The sequence below is a fragment of the Hypanus sabinus genome, chromosome 2 (genome assembly GCF_030144855.1).
Source record: "Hypanus sabinus isolate sHypSab1 chromosome 2, sHypSab1.hap1, whole genome shotgun sequence".
Classification (NCBI taxonomy): Eukaryota; Metazoa; Chordata; class Chondrichthyes; order Myliobatiformes; family Dasyatidae; genus Hypanus; species Hypanus sabinus.
Window position 1 is genome coordinate 165177754 of NC_082707.1, and position 20730 is coordinate 165198483.

General features: G+C 37.0%; 2 protein-coding genes across 5 annotated transcripts in view; one reads left to right on the forward strand and one right to left on the reverse strand.

Moving 5' to 3' along the window:
• The window catches only part of aspg (asparaginase homolog (S. cerevisiae)), an 83919-nt gene that overhangs the window by 28599 nt on the left and 34590 nt on the right, over positions 1-20730 (reverse strand). For all 3 annotated transcript variants that reach the window (XM_059958475.1, XM_059958486.1, XM_059958482.1), the window contains exons 8-11: positions 11696-11881; positions 8572-8685; positions 4882-5001; positions 3346-3441 (exon numbers count right to left, since the gene is read on the reverse strand). In XM_059958475.1, the coding sequence (XP_059814458.1) occupies positions 3346-3441; positions 4882-5001; positions 8572-8685; positions 11696-11881 (516 nt within the window). The remainder of the gene's footprint in view (positions 1-3345; positions 3442-4881; positions 5002-8571; positions 8686-11695; positions 11882-20730) is intronic.
• On the forward strand, positions 12782-20725 carry LOC132386212 (uncharacterized). Of its 2 annotated transcripts, none has more exons than XM_059958500.1 (2): positions 12782-13648; positions 19650-20725. In XM_059958500.1, exons 1-2 carry the CDS (start codon positions 13054-13056, stop codon positions 19694-19696), a joined length of 642 nt encoding a protein of 213 aa, XP_059814483.1. In that variant the 5' UTR covers positions 12782-13053; the 3' UTR covers positions 19697-20725. The 2 variants fall into 2 exon arrangements, with proteins under 2 accessions (XP_059814483.1, XP_059814475.1); XM_059958492.1 differs by lacking the exon at positions 19650-20725 and adding an exon at positions 14122-17094 and having other exon boundaries at positions 12783-13648.

The window sequence follows — 20730 nt, forward strand, 5'->3', positions numbered from 1 at the left end:
TACCATCTGTTTTGTTGCTTTGAAAGGTGAGTGACTGCACCAAAACAGTGCTCTACTGAATATGATGTTGAAAAAGCAATAAAGTACATCTTGACCTTTCTAAACAGTGCAGGGTAGTGTTGAGATTTCTTTCTGCAATAAAAAAAACTTTATATGACTTTAAAAAAAAACTCAGTTTCAGCTCAAAATACTTTTGTAGCAAGATCAGTTCTTCCTCCATCCTGCTTGTTAATTCCTCATCACAAGGGTCCAGGAATGGATTTATTACCCAATCTGGTCGAGAGAAGATCCTGAAATCTCTGACAGGTCTTTATGCAGCTCATCCAGGTAGGGTAGCATAGTAGTAGATCATCTCATATTCTTTCTCTTCCAATTTAGAGGCTTGGAAATTGGAAAAGGTCATGATGGCCAATACTGCACTTAAATAAATAGGGTTAACTTGGACAAAAATGTGGAGACGATTGATTTGACTTTGATAAGATTTACATAACTTTCTTGCAATTGAAGACTGATTTCATTAATCTTTGCAAATAATTCTGACAAATTAGCAATGTCATACTTAATATTCTTGAGTTAATTACTGAATGAAACATTTAAGTCTTCAAAGAATTTTATCAGTTTAAAAAAGTGCTGAAGTGTGTTTCCTTTTGAGAGCCATCTGACTTCTGCTGTGACTTCAAACTGTTCTTTATTCTTAATACAAAAATAGTCAAGAATTGAGGGCACCTGACTTGATTTTATTTACCACAAAATATGTTTGGTACAGCTTTTCACAGTGGCATCCTGATTGCTCAACTTAAAATATCGACTCCCTCTTTGTATCTGTTTCTAGTGCTCTTGTAAGTAACTCTAGAACCACACTTTCATCTTTTATAAAGCAAACATAGTCAAGAAGTAAAGATTCATTGCCTGGCAAAGATTACTCATCCAACTGCAGAGCAAATTCTGTTATCCCAAGTATGTTGGCAATTGGTGGTGTAGTGGTATCCACACTGGACTTTGAGGTGAGTAGTCAAGGGTTCGAATCCTGTTGGCTCCTTGCACGATTTCCATCCGTGCTGGGTTGAGCATCCGATATGCCACAGGATGCGAAGAGAAACAACAAGCACGTTGCACAGTCTCTTCCACGTTCTCAGACATTTCACCTATTCATCTCTGAAGAGAGTTGTCACTGAGCAGAATAGATTTAATTATTTTGTCTGGTGACTTATGCAAAACCATGCACCGAACCTCCCTTACCGTTGGCAGAATGTCCAATTGTATGGGGCTTTCCAGATTTGGTAATGAACAATGAACTGCTTTGTTATTATGTTCTGGCATACATGTTTTAAAGTATTTTCTATTTCTGAACGTTTTCACAAAGTAACTGAAAATAAGCCAAGCTCTTGTTTGCTTTATCAGTGCATTCTCTTGAAATGTCAAGGAGCCCAGACAGTTTCTTTGCCTCATTTGAAAAGAACTTCCACACAACACACACTTCGGCTGGTGTTTGTTGCCGGGCGCTAGTAGAAATCCGTATTTCAGATACTCCACACTATACTGTCTACACTTTCAGTTGGTCTGCTTCCGTCAATTTAGGTATGGATTAATGACCATGTTCAATTGCCTGTTGATTAAGTCCAACATCAAGTGCTGTAATCAATAAAGGGGAAGGTTATCACATCATAACAGCTCAGGTAAAAGCCAACTCTCTGTCTGAAGTGGAGCAGCAATATCCTGGTTGGACTATGGGCTAGAGAAATCCAGTCAGAGGGTAGGAGCCATACTGGCCAACACTGTACCACAGTAGTGAATATCACAATTTCCTCAGGCCGGATTTTTCAAGATATGCCAAATACTGAAGCGCCACATTGTTTTTCCACCACTATAACACACATCAATCAAACCCCAACAGTGGGTTAGCAAGAGGTAAGGTGATTATGTAATCTGAGGTACTGAGGATCAAATGATTGTAATAAGTAATTTCTTAAATTAAGCCTATAATCCCTCAGCTGCCACCGTGTGACCAAACACCCTCACCCCTACCCCCTTTATTTCTATCATCCCCTTAGAACTTCCTTGCCCCCCCTCCCTGCAGTGGGGGGGTCCACTATTACCTACTTTGGAAACCACTGCTCTAGCATTGTTATACTTCTTTATCTCAATCTGTACACTAAAACTAAGAGTTTATAGCTGGAAAACTAGTTCTTGTAATTTGCCTTTTAAAGATCAGACACATTTTAAAGGTCCATATGTGTATTATCCAATTCTGAAGTGCAGAGCTGTTCCAAATGGAATTACCAGCTTATTTTAAAAAATAATATATCTAGCATGTACTCCCTAAACACGACCTTCCAGGTGATGCCACGAGTCAAAAACCCAAATATCAACATGCCATTTACAATAAACTGAAAAATTGTCTCTTGTGAAGTTAAATACAACTTAAAACCAGATGATAGTAGTGTGATTTCTGAAATTCCTTTCCAAAGTTAGAGAAAAGTTTAGATTCTAAAAGGACCATTAGGTATATTTCTGATAACATTCTGTTCACTTGTATTTTTCACATGAAATAAACATTTGCCTCTTGAGAGCGAAAGGGGAATGAGTATTCAGCACTGTCTCACTGCTGCCAGAGGAAGGTGCCAGAGTCTTGAATCTTGGTTGAGGTTTAATCGACACAGTTTGTGGATTGGTCTATGCAGTTCATGTTAATGCTTTTCCAGTTACTTACTTTTTAAAATTACTATTTTGTGCAATTTTGATCTGGGCAGACTGGCTCTGTAGCCTGCTGTTATTGAATGACACCACTATATTAAACTGAACCGAACGTTCCTAGACTGCCTCAAGGATGTGGTTTGATGTTTCATATTTTGTGTTCTTTGCTCTTTTTTTTGCCATTTGAGTGATTTGTCCATTTTTTTTTTGCACACTGTGTATTTGATCTTTTCTTTCAATGTATCCCATATTTGTTTCGTGGCTGTCTGGGGGAAGATTCCAGCACAATGAAGAAGTGTACTTTTGACACCCGTTGGATTATGGTATCGTGCAATTGAATAAAACCACCCATTAAATCTTCCCATTTATTGAAAGTGTGACAAATAGCATGTCCATGACAACATGTTAAAATCAATTTCAACTGTGATTGGAATGTCGCAGCCAGGTACCTAGTTTAGGTTCCGTTGGTCTGAGTTTTGGTCTCATTGTAAAGGAAGGCTAATAGCCAATCCACAGCACATCAATCAAATACGAACTCCAAGCAGAAATTGTATTTTCTATTTTCTCCACTCTGGCTGATCTACCAAATTTTCCAGCATTGTGTTTTGTTTCTAATTCTTAGCAAGTGCAGGCTTCATTTCCTCGCCTTACCATGTCATTTATAGCTTCCAAGGCATTTATATCACCAGTCTTTGCAGCTGCACAAGCCAAAGAAGGGGTTAGGGAATCTCGAATAGCCTCCAATTCCTATTGTTTTAAGAAAAAAAAAGTTATTGTATTATAAAGAATAAATATTCTTTCAGTTGAAACAATCCTTTAGCAGTGTTGGCTCTCAATGCCCTCCCACTTCTATCTTCCCAATCCATTTTTGTAAAATTGGAGGAACAATCCCAAGTCTTTAAAAAAATCCATTCAGAACACAAATGGGTCAGTTTAAAAATTCAGGGTACAATACTTATCTCAACCTACACGTAGATCAGAGCCTTTTCAAATTTGGAAATCATAAAGACATCAATTTATAGTAGAATACAGAGTTGTGTAGGGACTCTCGAATTTCATTAGAAGAATTTGCTCAGACTGTTAAAGGGTTAAGTTTGCCGTGTATGTCATGTGTTACATCGCATGTTTTGGGGGCAGGGTTTTTTCTTGTATGTGGCGTCACTACTTGTTGGCTTTGGGAACAAAGTATACTTTAGAAGTAATTACACTTGTGTCGATTTTTGTCGACGCTCCTACAGTTAATGATAATTTCTGGGATCAATCATACAAATCATTAAATGATTCATGGCACACATTTTCATCTTTGATGACATAATTTCAGTTCAAAGTGCAAGCCATAATCACTGGAAAACATTCAAATTAATTTATCAAATGAATACTCCAGTTCAAATAGGACCATATCACGGCAGATTGCTGTTCTTATCATTAAGAGGACACTCTGACTTTGGCTTTATCTGAACCGCGACTAGGCAATTCAATGCAGGTACTTTATAAAACTCCAGATTTCAGAGTGTGCCTTAACAATTAGGGAGTGTTTTGTCGAGTGTTTAAAACTGGAGATACTCAAAGGAGTGGTAACACCACTGACATCATTCTAGCAGAGGTATGCTCAAACTTGCAGATATGTCAGCAAATGCTTGTGAAGCCGAGTGAAAAACTTGCCTTGTCCAAAGTGATAACACATTTGAACATAACTAATCTTCAGAATCCTTTATGATAATAAAGATCTAAAATAGAGCAACAAACATACTCAGTGGATTATGCAGCATCAGTAGAGGCTGACAGTGCACCCACCATGTTGAACCAGACACTGAGGAGGAGAATCAGTGCCCTGAACCTGCTCGCCAGAGGATCGGTTAGGAGAGTCTACAGTCAAGGCCGTGCAAAGTAGGAATTTTGCTCCCTCTCACCACGGTTGCTTGCTGTATCATGGAGCATGCAACTTGAAGCTCTTTAGTCAACAGTGGCAGCAAATATGCTAAATTAAGCATGGTCCTGTCAGGGACGATGCAGAGCAAGATTCTGGATGTAATCGCCACAAATATTGTTTTCAATGGATATATTTTTGACCAACTCAGGTTTTCATTGAGGGAGACCAAATATGTTAGCAAAAAGAAAATACAATAGCTTAGTGTTTCCAAGAGGAAGTATGAAATCTAATCATGAGCTCTCATTTTCAAAACCTACCGCTTTGCAGCTGATACCAAGAGATTTAGCAATGGCTTGAATAAACTGGCTGTCACCGAGAGAAATCTTTGCTTCACCAAACTTTATATTCATTTCCCCCCTCAGATTTTCAGACAGCATCTGGGATAAAGCAGAACAAATTCCATTAGGTCAAGGATAGAAAGTTCATTAATATAGTAAGGCAAATTGTCAAATTCAGAGCAATCAAATGCCAGTGATCACATCTTTAAAATATCTGAACTTTTTAAATGCCTGAACTTTAAAGATAAAGATACTCAATTTAATATTAGCCTTGTCATATGTTCATTGAAACATGCAATTAAGTTTTCTATGACACAAAGGTTGGAGGAGTTGTGGATAGTGTGGTGGGCTGTCAGAGGTTACAGCGGGACATTGATAGGCTGAGAAGTGGCAGATAGAGTTCAACCCAGATAGGTATGAAGTGGTTCATTTTGGAAGGTCAAATATGATGGCAGAATATAGTATTAATGGTAAGACTCTTGGCAGTGTGGAGGATCAGAGGGATCTTGGGGTCCGAGTCCAAAGGACGCTCAAAGCAGCTGCATAAGTCGTACGGTGTATTGGCCTTCATCAATCGTGGAATTGAATTTCATTTAGGAGCCGAGAAGTAATGTTGCAGTTATATAGGACCCTGGTCAGACCCCACTTGGAGTACTGTGCTCAGTTCTGGTCACCTCACTACAGGAAGAATGTGGAAGCCGTAGAAAGGGTGCAGAGGAGATTTACAAGGATGTTGCCTGGATTGGGGAGCATGCCTCATGAGAATAGGTTGAGTGAACTCGACCTTTTCTCCTTGGAACGACAGAGAATGAGAGGTGACCTGATAGAGGTGTATAAGATAATGAGAGGCATTGATCATGTGGATAGTCAGAGGCTTTTTTCCAGGGCTGAAATGGCTGCCGCAAGAGGACACAGGTTTAAGGTGCTGGGGAATAGGTACAGAGGAGATGTCAGGGGTAAGTTTTGTTTTACTCAGAATGGTGAGGGTGTGGAATGGGCTGCCAGCAATGGTGGTGGAGGCGGATATGATAGGGTCTTTTAAGAGACTTTTGGATAGGTACATGGAGCTTAGAAAAATAGAGGGCTATGGGTAATGTTACATACATGAAACCCTGTAAAAGTACCAGCAGCAATTGAACACACCTGGAGTCTGGTTTTGCTGTTAACAAAACACTATTTTATTAGTAACTACGTTCTATAGTAACTTAAACCAGGTAAATTAAGAGTTAACGGTGTTAAGCATATATACGTGTAAATATATAAACCCCCTCCTCAAACTTCAAGCTTAGGTGGTAAGTGACACAGTCTTACGATTGTGTACAAGAAAGTTTTGTTCAGTTCACAGGTTAATTAATGCAAGACATTTGTAATCCAGTTGTGAGAAGGCAATTAAGTCGATATTCCACAGATTCCACGACAGCAATACAAAATAACAACAGCAGTAGGTTTTATCTCCAAAGTTGTTCCACTCCACACACGAAGTATCACCGACAGTGATATTCAACGAATATCCTTTCACACAGGTGGTACCACACCCGAAATCATCCATGGGACATCCCAAAGTGGTGGCCACAGGATATGCAAACAGAATCCACGTATGGATTATCACTAACAGTAGCCTATCACAAAGGGGACCATCTTCAATGGAACCACCACCCAGGCAAGGGTCGACACACCGGTAGATTCCACATGGGTTCCCCAATCACAAACAACGTGATAGCCACTTATCCAGTTTCACAACATATGAAATAATTCCAACAGTGATTTGCCACAGGGGTGCCTTTCCTCAATTAACTAACACACCCAGACAAATGGTAAACACACACGTGGCATTCACTAAGGATTTCCCCTCACCAGGGAACCCACTCCTGTGGATTAACTATGTGACGATCACACTTTTGTAGCTGAATGGAAACAAACTCACCCTAATGGGCTACTTAGAGAGTCCACAGTGACGTCTTTGTCACTAGGTTTCTTCTGTTTCAAACCTTCCTCTCCTCTCCGCAAACATCTAGTTGCGGAAACATGTGAGAGTCATTTATCAATACTCTGGATCGATCTCAACTCACCCCTTTTGGGCTACTGAAAGTTTAAACCAGTAACCGAGTCACCAGTGTCTTCCATTAACCAAATCCATCTTGACTCTAACTGTGTCTCCGTGTCCTTGTACATTCAAAACAAGCCGCGAGAAACCATAAACATTCATTGTCCATCAAATAACCACCTCTTTCACCATAGTAACCAAGCAACTCTGCAGTCAGTAGAAATCCAACAGTGTCCAAAAGTCAGTCTCACTCCCTCGGCGTTTTAAAGAGATAGTCCACAGAAAAAATGAACCCCAGGGGTATATATATCAGTAAGCCTAGTAATTTCTAAGGTAGGAACATGTTTGGTACTACCTTGTGGGCCGAAGGGCCTGTATTGTGCCCTAGGTTTTCTATGTTTCTATGTAAATGCATTATTTGTAGAGGACAGGCTTCAAGTGTTCCTATGCTTCTAGCACCAATGCAGCATGCCCAGTACTCACTAACTCCAACAGTACTGTGTAAAAGAGGCAGACAGACATTTATTTGCTGCAAAACAAATTTCAAGACACGCAAGTGATCATGAAACAGATTTTAATATGGATGTCTATTGTGGACTGAGTGGGAAGAGGGCAGGGAGAAGGGAAGTATCATTGAGTGGAGGGGTCAGGAAGCAGAAACGTTCTGTAATTATCAACATACCAAGTGTTTGGAATCAAACGATTTTTCCTGGTGTCAGGGTTGGCATTGTCTACACCCATTGCCACCCCCTTCCCCAGCACTCCTCTGCCACTTGTCCCACACCCCTCCCTTGGTACTCTATGTTCACCATTCCCAACATCCTTTGCTCCCACCTGGTTTATAGACTCTCCCTCTGCTCCACGTTGGCAAATACAAGTACCGTGCAAAAGTCTTGGGCACCCTGACTATACACACGACTAGGATTTCTGCATAGTACTGTACATCTTTGGAATGTGAGAGGAAACCAGAGCACCCAGAGGAAACCCATGCAGACATGGGGAGAAGATACAAAAATTCCTTACTGACAACAGCAGGAATTGAAGCTCAACTTACAACAGGTGTTGTCTTCTGACCCAACATGCCGTGCCACCTAGCAACCTAATCACATGATAATTTACAAAGATCAATTAAGTTACTAATTGGCATGTCTTCGGACTGTGGGAGGAAACCCACATGGTCGCAGGGAGAAAGTGCAAATTCCTTACAAACCGTACTGGAATTGAACTCCGATGACCTGAGCTATAATGGAGTCACGTTAACCGCTGCACTGTGGTGCTCCTCAATCTACATAGGAGTCTTCTCACACAAGTCTCTTAAAGAGAGTGTATTTATGTGTCAGTACCCCGAGAAGTTGTGTGTGAATAGGTATGGTACACCAAATTTCTAACTTGTCAAATTGTTCAGAACATCCCAATAAAGACATAGGAATGAAATGGAAATAGTTCAGCCAATAGGACACTGACCATTCTTTCAATGAATCACTAAGACAAGTGGCAATCCTTTAGTGAAGATGCAATCATTCTCTCCACTCCCAGTGCAGCTTCAACTTTAGATTGCTGGAATTGTGCGAGAACACTATACTAGGAAGATTGTAAATGCAACACAATTTATTGCTATACATTACCTTGCGCTTTTCTTCAATGCTCAGCTCAGTCTTGCCCAGTACATAAGACAATTTTGATAAAGCAGCTTCAGGTGTCATATCACAGCCAGAAATAAGTCCTACATCAGCTAGAGCCTGAAATATAAATGCACTGGAATTAAACATTCTGAACATATATCCAGCTGATATCAGAAATTTAAACAAGATTTGGCATGACATCTAAAACTTTGACAAACTTCTATTGATGTGTAGTTCAGAGTATAGTGACTGGCTACATCACAGCTTGGTATAGAAACATCAATGTCAATTCAGTGAAAAATCCTACGTATGTAGTGCATACTGCCCAGTTCATCATGGATAAAGCTCTCCACACCATTGAGTACATCTACATGAAGTGTTGTCACAGGAAAGCAGCACCACCCAGATCACGCTCGCTCCCTCCTTGCTGCTGACATCAGGAAGGCGATACCGAAGCCTTATGACTCACCATCAGGTTCAGGAACAGTCATTACCCTTGAACCAAAGGATCATTTGCCCCATCATCTAAATGTTCCCATATCTACAGACTCACTTTCAAGGACTCTTCTTGTTCATGTTCTTGATATTTATTGCCTACTTTTTTTTATTACTACTATTTCTCTTTTTGTATTTACAGTCTATCATCTTTTGGACTTAGTGCTGTCTTTAATTGATTCTATTATGGTTACTATTCCATTATGGACTTATTGAGTATGCCTGCAAGAAAATGAATCTCGGAGTTGAATATGGCTACATACTGTATATGCACTTTGATAATAAATTTACCTGGAACATGACTGAATTATTCTGAGTGTTTAGTTAGGAATCAAAGCCAAATTTGACTCAATTTATAATATAAGTTACTATTATAATAACCAATTCAAAATATTGTACAAGTTCAACTATTTTGGGATCATTTTGAAATTAGTCCTTCATTGCAACTTGTTTGAAATCATCTAGAATAAGCACTTCAATGTGTTAAGAAGCCAATTGTAAAATAGATGCAAGGAAAACAGACCATTCAACTAGTCATCACTAAATTACCAGGTTAGTCAGCAGCAGAAGTACATTCTATTTTTACTCTTGCATCTTAATTGGCAGAGTACTGAATGCTCCTTTCATTTTGAGTGAGCTAATGATTAACAATTCTGATAAAAACATTTGGATTAATTTATACAACACATGCAAAATGCTAGAGGAACTCAGCAGGCCATGCAGCAGCTAGGTTAAAAAAAGAGTAACCAGTCGACATTTCGGGCCAAGATTTATTTTACGACTGGAAAGGAAGGGTAGAAGTCAGAGCAAGAAGGTAGTAGGGGTGGGGGGGGGGGGCAGGGCAGAAGCTCAAGGTAGTGAAATAGGAAGGGGGAGGGGTGAAGTAAAAAGCAGGTAAATTGGTGAAAGATAAAGGACTGGAGGAGGGGGACTCTGATAGGGGAGGATAGAAGACCATGGAAGAAAGGGAAAGGGGAGAAGCCGAGGGAGGTGATGGGCAGGAAAGGAGATAAGGTGAGAGGGAGACAGGAATAGTGAAGGATTCGGGTGGGGATGGGGGAAATTACTGGAAATATAAGAAATCTATGATCACTACATCAAGTTGGAGGCCACCCAGATGGAATACAAGGTGTTGCTCGTCCAACCCAATTGTGGCCTCATTGTGGCAGTAGAGGAGGCCATGGACTGACATGTTAGAATGGGAAGTAAAATTTAAATGAGTGGCTACAGGGAGATCCTGCTTTTTCTCAGCAGACAGAACATTGGAGCTTGAAGGGCCACACCAGGAATACCGGATACAGCAGATGATACCAGACTCACAGGTGAAGTGTCACCTCACCTGGAATGACTGTTTGGGGCCCTGAGTGGTAGTGAAGGAGGTGGTTTAAGGGCAGGTGTGACCCTCGCTCACCTCATCTCCTTACCTGCCCATCACTTCACTCTGGTGCTCCTTCTCCTATTGTCTTCAACACTCTCCCATTAGGTTCTCCCTTCTCCAGCCCTTCACCTCCTTTGGTTTCAACTATCACCCACTACCTTCTATTTCTTCATGCTGCCGCCCCCCCCCCCCACCTTCTTACTGACTTCTCCATCCTTTCCAGTCCTGGAGGGTTTCGCCTGAAACATCAACTGTTTACTCTTTTCCATAGGTGCTGCCTGGCCTGCTGAATCCCTCCAGCATTTTTTTTTTTGTGTTGCTTCAATCTACAGATTTTCTGTTTGGATAATTGATGCATCATTTCACCTCTTGAAGCAAAATCAGGAGAAAGAAATATACAAGTCCAATTGTCAAATTTGCAACAATCTATGCTTTTCATACCTTGTAGCCTTTAGACGATTGGTTAAGGCATTACATTTTCAGGCACCTAATCACTTGTACTATACAAATTGGAATATAGGAATGGACTACAATTCCACAGTGAAATATATTCTGTACACGATATGCCTGTATACTAAAAAGAGGTGCATAAATAATAGCACCTTGAGGGACTATTGAAAACTCAATTAAATTAACCCAGATGTCTGTTTGTTGTTGTTTTATAGAACAATTCTTAACTAAATGGTGGTGCTCCTCCTGAATCCATGTGTAAAAACTTCAGCCATTTGGTAGGAACTGAAGGTAAGCAAGCAGAGTTACTCTTATCCCAACTGCCTTTGTTCCCGGGGTCAAAACCAGTCATTTTGCAAGAGAACAAATTCCTGCAATTTACTGGCAGACAACAAAAGCCTCTTGTTTCTGCTACAGATTGTACATTTCCGCCCAAAAAACCTCACTTAACTACAGGATCTGCAGTTGCACCTTCCTGTTTTTATGCACTGATATACCTGAAGGTGGCAGCAGAGAATGGAGTCCAGACTTGGAAAACTGGTAGTCAAGAGATAACCTCAGAAAATCTATTCATTTCACTTCAAAAAATATATAATAATTATACATATAATACTGAGAAACATTTTCTAATTCAACTAATTAACCAGAAATAATGATGTTCCTGGTCAATGGGGAAGAATACCTACTCCAGAGTTCCTCAGGCATTGTTAATCCATCCATTAGAATAAACGAAAAAATCTTGAGCTGAAGAATACAGCAAAGGAGAACACCTTGCACAAATATTTAATTGGATCAGCAACTAACCTTTCCTGTGGCATATGACTCAGTAACAGAACCTCGCAAGCACTGAGTGCAGTTTATTATCAGGACTCCACGATCTACTGCTTTCTTGAGTTCCTCCAACATATCAGGACGATTATCTGGCGCATTGCCTGATCCGTAAGTCTCCAGCACAATACCTTCCATTGGTGGTTGCAAAAAGGCTCTTACCTGTAAACAAATTTCAGCAAGGCTCTAATTTAATAGATTTTTTTTTCTTATTAGCTCTTAACCATTACAAAAACTTAAATTTTCCTCTTATCCACTAATGTATTCCTTGAGAGCAGAATTACACACTATCAAATAAATTTCCTCCATTCCTCTTAATAAACAGTTAATCCTATTATCCATATCATACTCTGAATTATTATTCAGAACTAGTACCCAAGAAGATTGCACACATCCTGCTCAATAGGATCTGAAAGAATGCATTCAACTATACTGATACAAGTATTGTGCACAGTAGACTGGCTTCCGGAGGTCTCTCTACTTGGCAAATTGCTCTTTCATTGGTGGGGAAGGGGATGCTGCTGATTCTCACCTTGGAGAACTTGGGGCAGGAGCACTGGACTTTAACATTGCAAACAGCGAGTTGCTTTTTTTTTTGTCAGGGAGGTGGGGGAGGGCTGTTACTTTGCTGCTGCTTATGCATGGGAGGGGGAGTGGGGAAGGCTTTGGTGTTCTAACATTATTACTGTCATTTATTATTTGGGGCACTCTTCTGTTTTCATGGATGTCTTTGAAGAGCAAGAATTTCAGGTTGTATATTGTATACATTCTCAGATCTTAAACGTGAATAAATGCTAATTAAATGTCTGGATGGCCCAGAAATGTACATTTTATGGAAAGCAGGAAACTGCACATTGACCATTCAAACTTTCTTTCCCATAACTATAGTAGGACATTCGAAGAAAATAGTAATCTACCTTCAAAATGTTGTAAATGAAAATTGGATGACATTCATAAATTTAAGTACCTATATTTCTTTAACACAAGTTCTAGCTTTGTCATCTTGGTGATGAAATGGCATCTAGTTCCCTAATACGAGGTCATTCAAATGATTGGAGGACCAACTTGCATTAAATACTGATGACCATACTATAATCATAATATACCAAATAGCAGGTGGAATCTTCAAAGATTAATGTGCAAAAATTAATTTATCCAAATAGTTGGGGCAGAGTTTCAAGATGGCGACGTAAACATCTGCCTTTTAGGCGCTCTTCATTTTTTAAACTATAATCACCCTTTAATCAAATCTTTTCATCTTTATTACATGGGTTGATACTTACGATTTATTTCTTTTCTAAAATAATACTTGATTTAATCTTTCCAAACTTAAAATGTCTGCACCTAAGAAATCGTCTAAAGAGCCTCTATCTATTGACGCAATTTCTAATCTTCTGGATACTAAACTGGATAATAAACTTGCAAGTTTGGAAAGTAAAATAACAAGTCTGGAAAATAAGCTTACTGCGAAAATGTCTGGGCTCGAAGAAGTCGTTAGATCGTTTGATACCAAGTTACAATCGCAGGCAGCAGATATTGAACGACATGAAGAAAAGTTCGCAGCTCTTGATAAGTTAATTTGTGAAAAAATACGTACAATCGAAACACTGGAGAAGAAGGTACTGTCGACTGCTAAAACAGTAGAGCATTATAAGTTTAAAATCACCGATCTTGAAAACCGATCTCGCAGACAGAATTTGCGAATCATCGGGTTTCCTGAAAATGTTGAATCTGGTGACTTAACTGAATTTTTCTCTAACTTATTATGGGAAGTTTTTGGCGCTGATGTTTTGAAAGCTAAAGCTACTATTGATCATGCCCACAGAGTTTCGAGATTTTCGATCTCGAGAGACAAGCCACGAGCTGTGATTGTTCGCCTCCATTATCCTCGGGAGAAAGAACTTTTAATCCGACTAGCTCGTCAGAAAGGTATGATTTCTTACAGAAGCAACACATTTTGTATTGTTGAAGATTATTCATTTGAAGTAATGAAAGCAAGAATCGCTTTTAAACCAGTGATGGCAGAGATTCATTCGATTGGATTTAAACAAGCTTTAAGATACCCAGCGAATCTCAGAGTTACGTTGAGTGACGACAGTCAGCGCTTCTTTAATACTCCGGAAGATGCGAAGAAATTCGTTGAAGAACATCGATCTTCCAGCATAAGCTGAACTATGTGTTATGTTGAAGAATTTTTGGAGAGAAGATGCCATTTCGTTTTGGGCTTTAACTTGTGAAGCTGCATTATAGTTTTTTTACTTTGGTCTGTAGACCCGGTTTTTTTTTTACTATCATGGTTTATAGATGCTCTTTTAATTTTACTATAAAGTCTTTTTTCTTATTTTTTTTTCTGAATTGGATATACATGTTTATATTTTGTAATAATGATTTCTTTTTTTAAGATGTCGTTTCTTCTTCCCATAAGACTTTGCTTTCCGTAAGCATTCATTTGTTTGCTTGTATTTGAGAATGGGACGAATGTTTTGGATTTTTGGACCCTTTTTTTAATATTGTAGTGATTATTGAATCCTTTTTTAATTCTATTTTGATAAGCTTTTTTTAAACTTTTTTAATAGATTGGTGAATTTACATTTATATTTTGTAATATGGCTTTTTCAAAATGTTGTTTCTTCTTCCCATAAGTCTTTGCTTTTGAAACATCATTTTTTTGTATTTGAATATGGAATCTTTTTTTTAAAGGCATATTACACTGTTTCAAACTTTAACGTCTATCCTTTTTTAATTAATGATCTTTTACTTTATTATATTACTTTTTTTTCATTTTGATTGATATATATTCTTTTTTTTTTGCAACCCTGTACTTAAATCTGGGTGTTTTATAATCTCTTTTTATCTTTTCAAGGAGTTGCCATCTTGAAATGGGGGTAATATTAGTATTAGTTTGTGCGCCTGCCGCTTGGCTTTTTTTCGAGGGGTTGGGGGAGGGGGTAGGGATCTTTTCTCACGCTTTTGCTTTTTATTTTTTTGCTTTTAGTTTATGGGCCGACTTTAAATTATTAATATTGTTGAGGTGTCATTTTCTCCGGTTGCTCCTGAATCATTTTTTCTTCTTCCTGAATTATGGGTTATGTGTCTTCTTAACCTTTTATGATATACACAATCAATATTGGCATGATGGATAAGTCTATTAATTTTATCTCTTGGAATACTAATGGTTTAAATCATCCGATTAAACGTAAAAAAATATTTAAAGTATTCCATAGACTGAATGCTAATATTATCTTTGCACAGGAGACCCATATTAGGAGGGAGGATAATCAATGCTTTTTTAGGTTCTGGAAGGGTCAACGATTTCACTCGAACTGTACTGCCAAAATTAGGGGTGTGTCTATTTTTATAGACCCCTCAATTTCTTTTACACATCATGAAATTATTTCTGACCCACAGGGCAGATTTTTGTTGATTACTGGTTCACTTTTTAATCAAAAAGTGGTTCTAGTTAATATTTATGCTCCAAACTTTGACTGCCCTGAATTTTTTAAACGTTTATTTACTTCCCTTCCTAATCTAAATGAATATATGTTGATAATGGGTGGAGATTTTAATTGTTGTCTGAATCCTTTGATGGATAGATCTAAACCTATTCGAACTCTTCCAAATAGATCAGCCTTACTTATTAATTCTTTTATGGTTGATTCGGGAATTACTGAAATATGGTGGTTTTTGAACCCTAAAGATAAAGAATTTTCATTTTTTTCACATGTATATCATAGTTATTCTAGAATTGATTATTTTCTTATTGATCATCATTTATTAACAGATGTTACTGATTGTAAATATGATTCTATTGCCATTTCGGATCATGCACCTTTGAAGTTATCTATCAAGATTTTGGACTCTTCCATTAATACTAGATCTTGGAGACTCAACGCTACTTTGCTTCAAGATCCAGAATTTATTACCTTCATAAAACAACAAATTGACTTATTTTTTTTCAACAAACTATACCGAAGAGATTGACAGAGGAATACTTTGGGACTCTTTCAAGGCTTTTATCCGTGGACAAATTATCTCATATTCCGTTGGTAAAAGAAAACAAAGATATTTAGATATAGCTTTATTGATGGATAAAATTAAAGAAATTGATAAGATTTATTCCGTTATTCCTACCAAAGAACTTTATAAGAAGAGAGTTGAGCTTCAAATGGAACATAGCTTATTATTATCTTCTTCAATTGAGAATCAATTAATCAAGACCAGGGCTCAATTTTATATTCATAGTGATCGAACTGGTAAATTGTTAGCTAACCAATTAAAAGCTATTTCGACTAGGTGACAAATTATTAAAATTCGTAAACAAGACGGTAATCTGACTACTGATCATAAAGAAATTAATAATACTTTTCAAGATTTTTATAAATCTTTATATCAATCAGAATTTGATGGCAATCTGTCCATGATGGATAATTTTTTTAACAATTTAAATATTCCCAAACTGACAGATGAAGATCTAAGTGTGTTTGATGCTCCTATTTCTATGGCCGAAGTAGGAGAGGCTATCTCATCAATGAATTCAGGGAAAGCTCCTGGTCCCGATGGTTATATTATAGAATTTTTTAAAACTTTTTCTTCTTTGCTTTCCCCTTGGTTATGTGAAATCTTTAATGATGCATTTACTAAGAAGAGATTACCTCAGTCTTTTTATGAAGCTACTATCTCTCTAATTCTTAAAAACGATAAAGATCCTACTTTATTGTGCATCTCATCGCCCTATATCGCTATTAAATGTAGAATCTAAGATTCTTACAAAAATTTTAGCTATTAGGTTAGAAAAAGTATTATCACAGATTATTTCAGAAGACCAAACTGGTTTTATTAGGAATCAGTATTCTTTTTTTAATGTTAGAAAATTGATTAATATAATTTATACTTCTTCACCCACAACCTCAGAATGTGTTATCTCATTAGATGCTGAAAAAGCTTTTGATAGAGTTGAATGGACATACTTATTTAATGCCTTGAAAAATTTTAATTTTAGTTTTAATTTTATATCATGGATTAAATTAATATATTATAAACCTGTTGCTTCTGTTCTTACAAATAACTATAGATCCTCTTTTTCAATTATCTCGTGGTACGAGACAAGGTTGTCCCTTAAGTCCTTTATTATTTAATATCGCATTAGAACCTTTAGCCATTGCTATTCGTGAATCTCCTAATATTTTTGGTATTACTCGTAATGAAAAGTTATACAAGTTATCACTTTATGCTGATGACTTGTTGTTATATATTTCTGATCCTGATAGGTCTATCCCCGCTAGCCTATCTTTGTTGGTTCAATTTGGTAGTTTTTCTGGTTATAAATTAAATTTGGATAAGAGTGAAACATTTCCTTTAAATGAGCAAACTTTATTGAATGACAGGACACCATTTAAAGTTGTTACTGATAACTTTATTTATTTAGGTATAAAAATTACTAAGAAGTATAAAGATTTATTCAGATTGAATTTTTTATCCATGCTTCATCAAATTCAACAACTTACTACTAGATGGCCTCCTTTATCCTTATCATTAGTTGGTCGGATTAATGCTATTAAAATGATGATTTTACCGAAATTTTTATATTTATTTCAAGCCTTACCAACTTTTATTCCTAAATATTTCTTCGATAACATTGATTCAAAAATTTCATTTGTGTGGCAAAATAAAAATCCCAGGTTAAGTAAAAGACAGTTACAGAAATCTAAAAAAGATGGTGGTTTAGCTTTACCTAACTTTAGATTTTATTATTGGGCGAATAATATTCGAAACTTAATATATTGGAAACTAGAGTTGGATTCACCATTGTGCCCACAGTGGGTAAATTTAGAATGTAATGTTGCACAAGGATATTCTTTATTCTCCATTCTTGGTTCTTCTCTTCCGGTTGATTTAGTTAAACTCAATAAACAGATATCCAATCCTATTGTCAAACACACAATACAAATTTGGTTTCAGTTTCTTAAGTTTTTTACTCTGAAAAACTTTGTTCTTGATAGCCCTATCTTACTTCTTTTTTAAACCTTCTTTAACAGATCAAGCTTTTAGCATAAGGAAGAGGAAAGGTATAATATGTTTTCGTGATCTCTTTTTTGAAGGTAGTTTGATGTCTTTTGACCAACTTTCCAACAAATTTAATTTACCTAAATCTAATTTTTTTTTTAGATATTTACAAATTAGAAATTTTTTATATAAAGTTTTACTATCCTTTCCCAATTCAACTTTGATAGATTTTTCAGACATGATTTTTACCCTGAATCCTTGTCAGAAAGGATTAGTGGCTTTTATTTATAATAGGATTATGAAGATACAACCAGAAATATCAGGTAGAATTAAACAAGAGTGGGAAAAAGAACTTCAATATAATATATCAACAGAAAAATGGGAAAAAATTTTACAAATGGTTAATTCTTCTTCTATATGTGCTAAACATGTTTTAATACAATTTAAGGTCGTACATAAAGCTCATATGTCTAAAGATAAGCTTGCTCGATTCTATTCTCATATTAACCCTCAATGTGACAGATGTCATTCAGATGTGGCTTCATTGACCCACATGTTTTGGTCATGTCCCACTTTACATAACTATTGGAAGGACATATTTGCTACCATTTCCTCAATTTGGAATATTGATTTACAACCTCATTTTATTACTGCAATTTTTGGTATACCAAATGAGGATGGTAGTCGATTTTCCCCTTCAATTAGACGAATGATCGCCTTTGTAACATTAATGGCCAGAAGGTCTATATTACAAAAATGGAAAGAAGTAAACCCTCCTACCACATTTCAGTGGTTTTCTCAAACTATCTCTTGTCTGAGTTTAGAAAAAATTAGAAGTACTATTTTCGATTCATCAATTAAATTTGAAGAAACTTGGGGACCGTTCATTCGACACTTTCATATGAATTAATTTGGCCTCTTCCAGACCTTTTCTCTTTTTATTCTTATTCTGGTATGGAGTTCCGGAGTTTTTGACACTATCATACTCATATAAACTGGTATTATTGCCCATGTTAGTTTAGGTTTATTTTTTTTTAATATACATTTCTTCGTGCATTTTTACTTTTTTTTTCTTTTTATGACTATTTTTATTCTTTTTCATGTTCAATCAAAATAGGTTTGATTGTTTATTATAAGTTTTTTCTTTGGTTGATATTTAATAAGATATTGTTATCCTATTATAAATTTAACTTTAAATCTAATGCATTTATAACCTATTTACATTATGTTATGTTTCTCTTTATATATATGAAATTCAATAAAAAGATTGAAAAAGAAAAGAAAGCAAATAGTTAAGGGGTGGGCAGAGAAACAATTCCAACTATTATGTAGCTCAAATATTGCAACTCATGCTACTTTTTCACCCAACAATATCTGATAATCACTTGGAGTTTCCAAGTACCCATGAGACTAATCCCCAGGTATCTTGGAGTCCACAGATCCAATGGGGGAGAGGGGTAAAAACAGAGATAAGGATATGCCTTTCATCCAATCCCATTCCTCAAATGAAACTGGGTCAAATTCTGCTTGTACTGGAAAACTGAGACCCAGGTACTGATCCAAACTCCTGCCTTACTTAATGTGCCCAGAATTAACCATCCTACTCTTATCAGAATTTTTAACATAAAAACCATCCCCACTTCATTAAGTTTTCCATGCATCAAAAGGGCATTAAATTTAGAAAGAAAGATTTTCCCCAGGTCTATGCTGTTGGAGATTATGCAACTTGCTACTGGGTGCAAGAATGAACCCAGCTCAATAAAATCTCAATGAGTCAACATGCAGTTGGCTCTATTACAATAATGCATCCACAGTGCTGCGGCACATTTATATCTGTTCAAAAAATGTAATTAATTTTTAACATGTGTTTGGCTGTGTAAAACAATACCAGAGCCTTTGAATAACACTGCTTCTACTTCCTGAGCAGACCGAGGTCCTTTAGAGTATGCAGGATTCTCCTTCACGTTCTACTAGTTGGTTGCTGCCAGTAGAATCTTCTATGCAGTGGTGTGCAGGGGCAACGGCATCAAGACGGGTAATGGCAACATACTCAAACTGATTAGAAAGGATGGTTCCACTATAGGAGTCACAATGGACATACTGGAAGCTGTGGAAGAACAAAGGAGCCGACAGAAAACCCTGGCCATTCTGGACAATGTATCTCACCCTCTGCATGCCACCTTGGTTGAACACAGGAGCACTTTTAGTAAGAGACTAAGACAACTGCATTGCTCCAAAGAGTGCTATACGAGGTCATTCTTATCCTTGGTGCCATTTGGCTCTATTAAGAGAGAATCTATAGCCAGGAAAATGACGACCACCCCCTCCACCTCATGTTAGACTGTGGCAACTTTTTATAAAAATAATTCTTTCTACTTTTCTAATATTTAAATCTGTGCACTTGTAATGCTACTGTGACACTGCAATTTCCTTTGGGATCAATGAAGTATCACCCCTCTTACAAATTGAGACTAAAATATCAGCTGCTTTTCAACATCATAATAAAAGTGTAAGTTAAATAGAAAAGACAAGGATCAATTTGAAGCATTGACTTCCCACTTTTGTAGATGTTGCTGACAGCATCTTTTACTTTTTGTTTCAAATTTCCAACATAAACCCTCATTAACTTGTTTTCAGCAAGTTCACAATAACTTCAGAAAGCAATTTGACCCAAAGCTGAAAGTTTATCCATTTTGTTAGTAAATAGTGCAAATCTGTCAGCCTATTCACTTGGATATGCATCTGTTAGTGTCCTTATATTCCCAGGAATTTTGCCAGTTTTATTTATATACATTATACACACACACACAATTTATAATTTGGTGTTGAATTTCATACCTTACCTTGCTATCACCAACATACCAGACAATTTATAAATGTCACCACCATTACTGCTGTGAAAACACCAATATACATATACAATTTTTCCATTCAATATTCTTATTGGTAATTAATGTTTCACTTTGACTATCAAAAGTCTTTAGCTAATTTATCAAGTATAGGGCAGT

Bases quoted from the DNA above. Each gene is read 5' to 3' on its own strand.
- LOC132386212 (XM_059958492.1), top strand. From the start codon at position 13,054: ATGTCTGCACCTAAGAAATCGTCTAAAGAGCCTCTATCTATTGACGCA. The intron at 13,649-14,121 runs GTATGATTTCTT...TCTTTTTTTAAG, and splicing joins CCGACTAGCTCGTCAGAAAG to ATGTCGTTTCTTCTTCCCAT.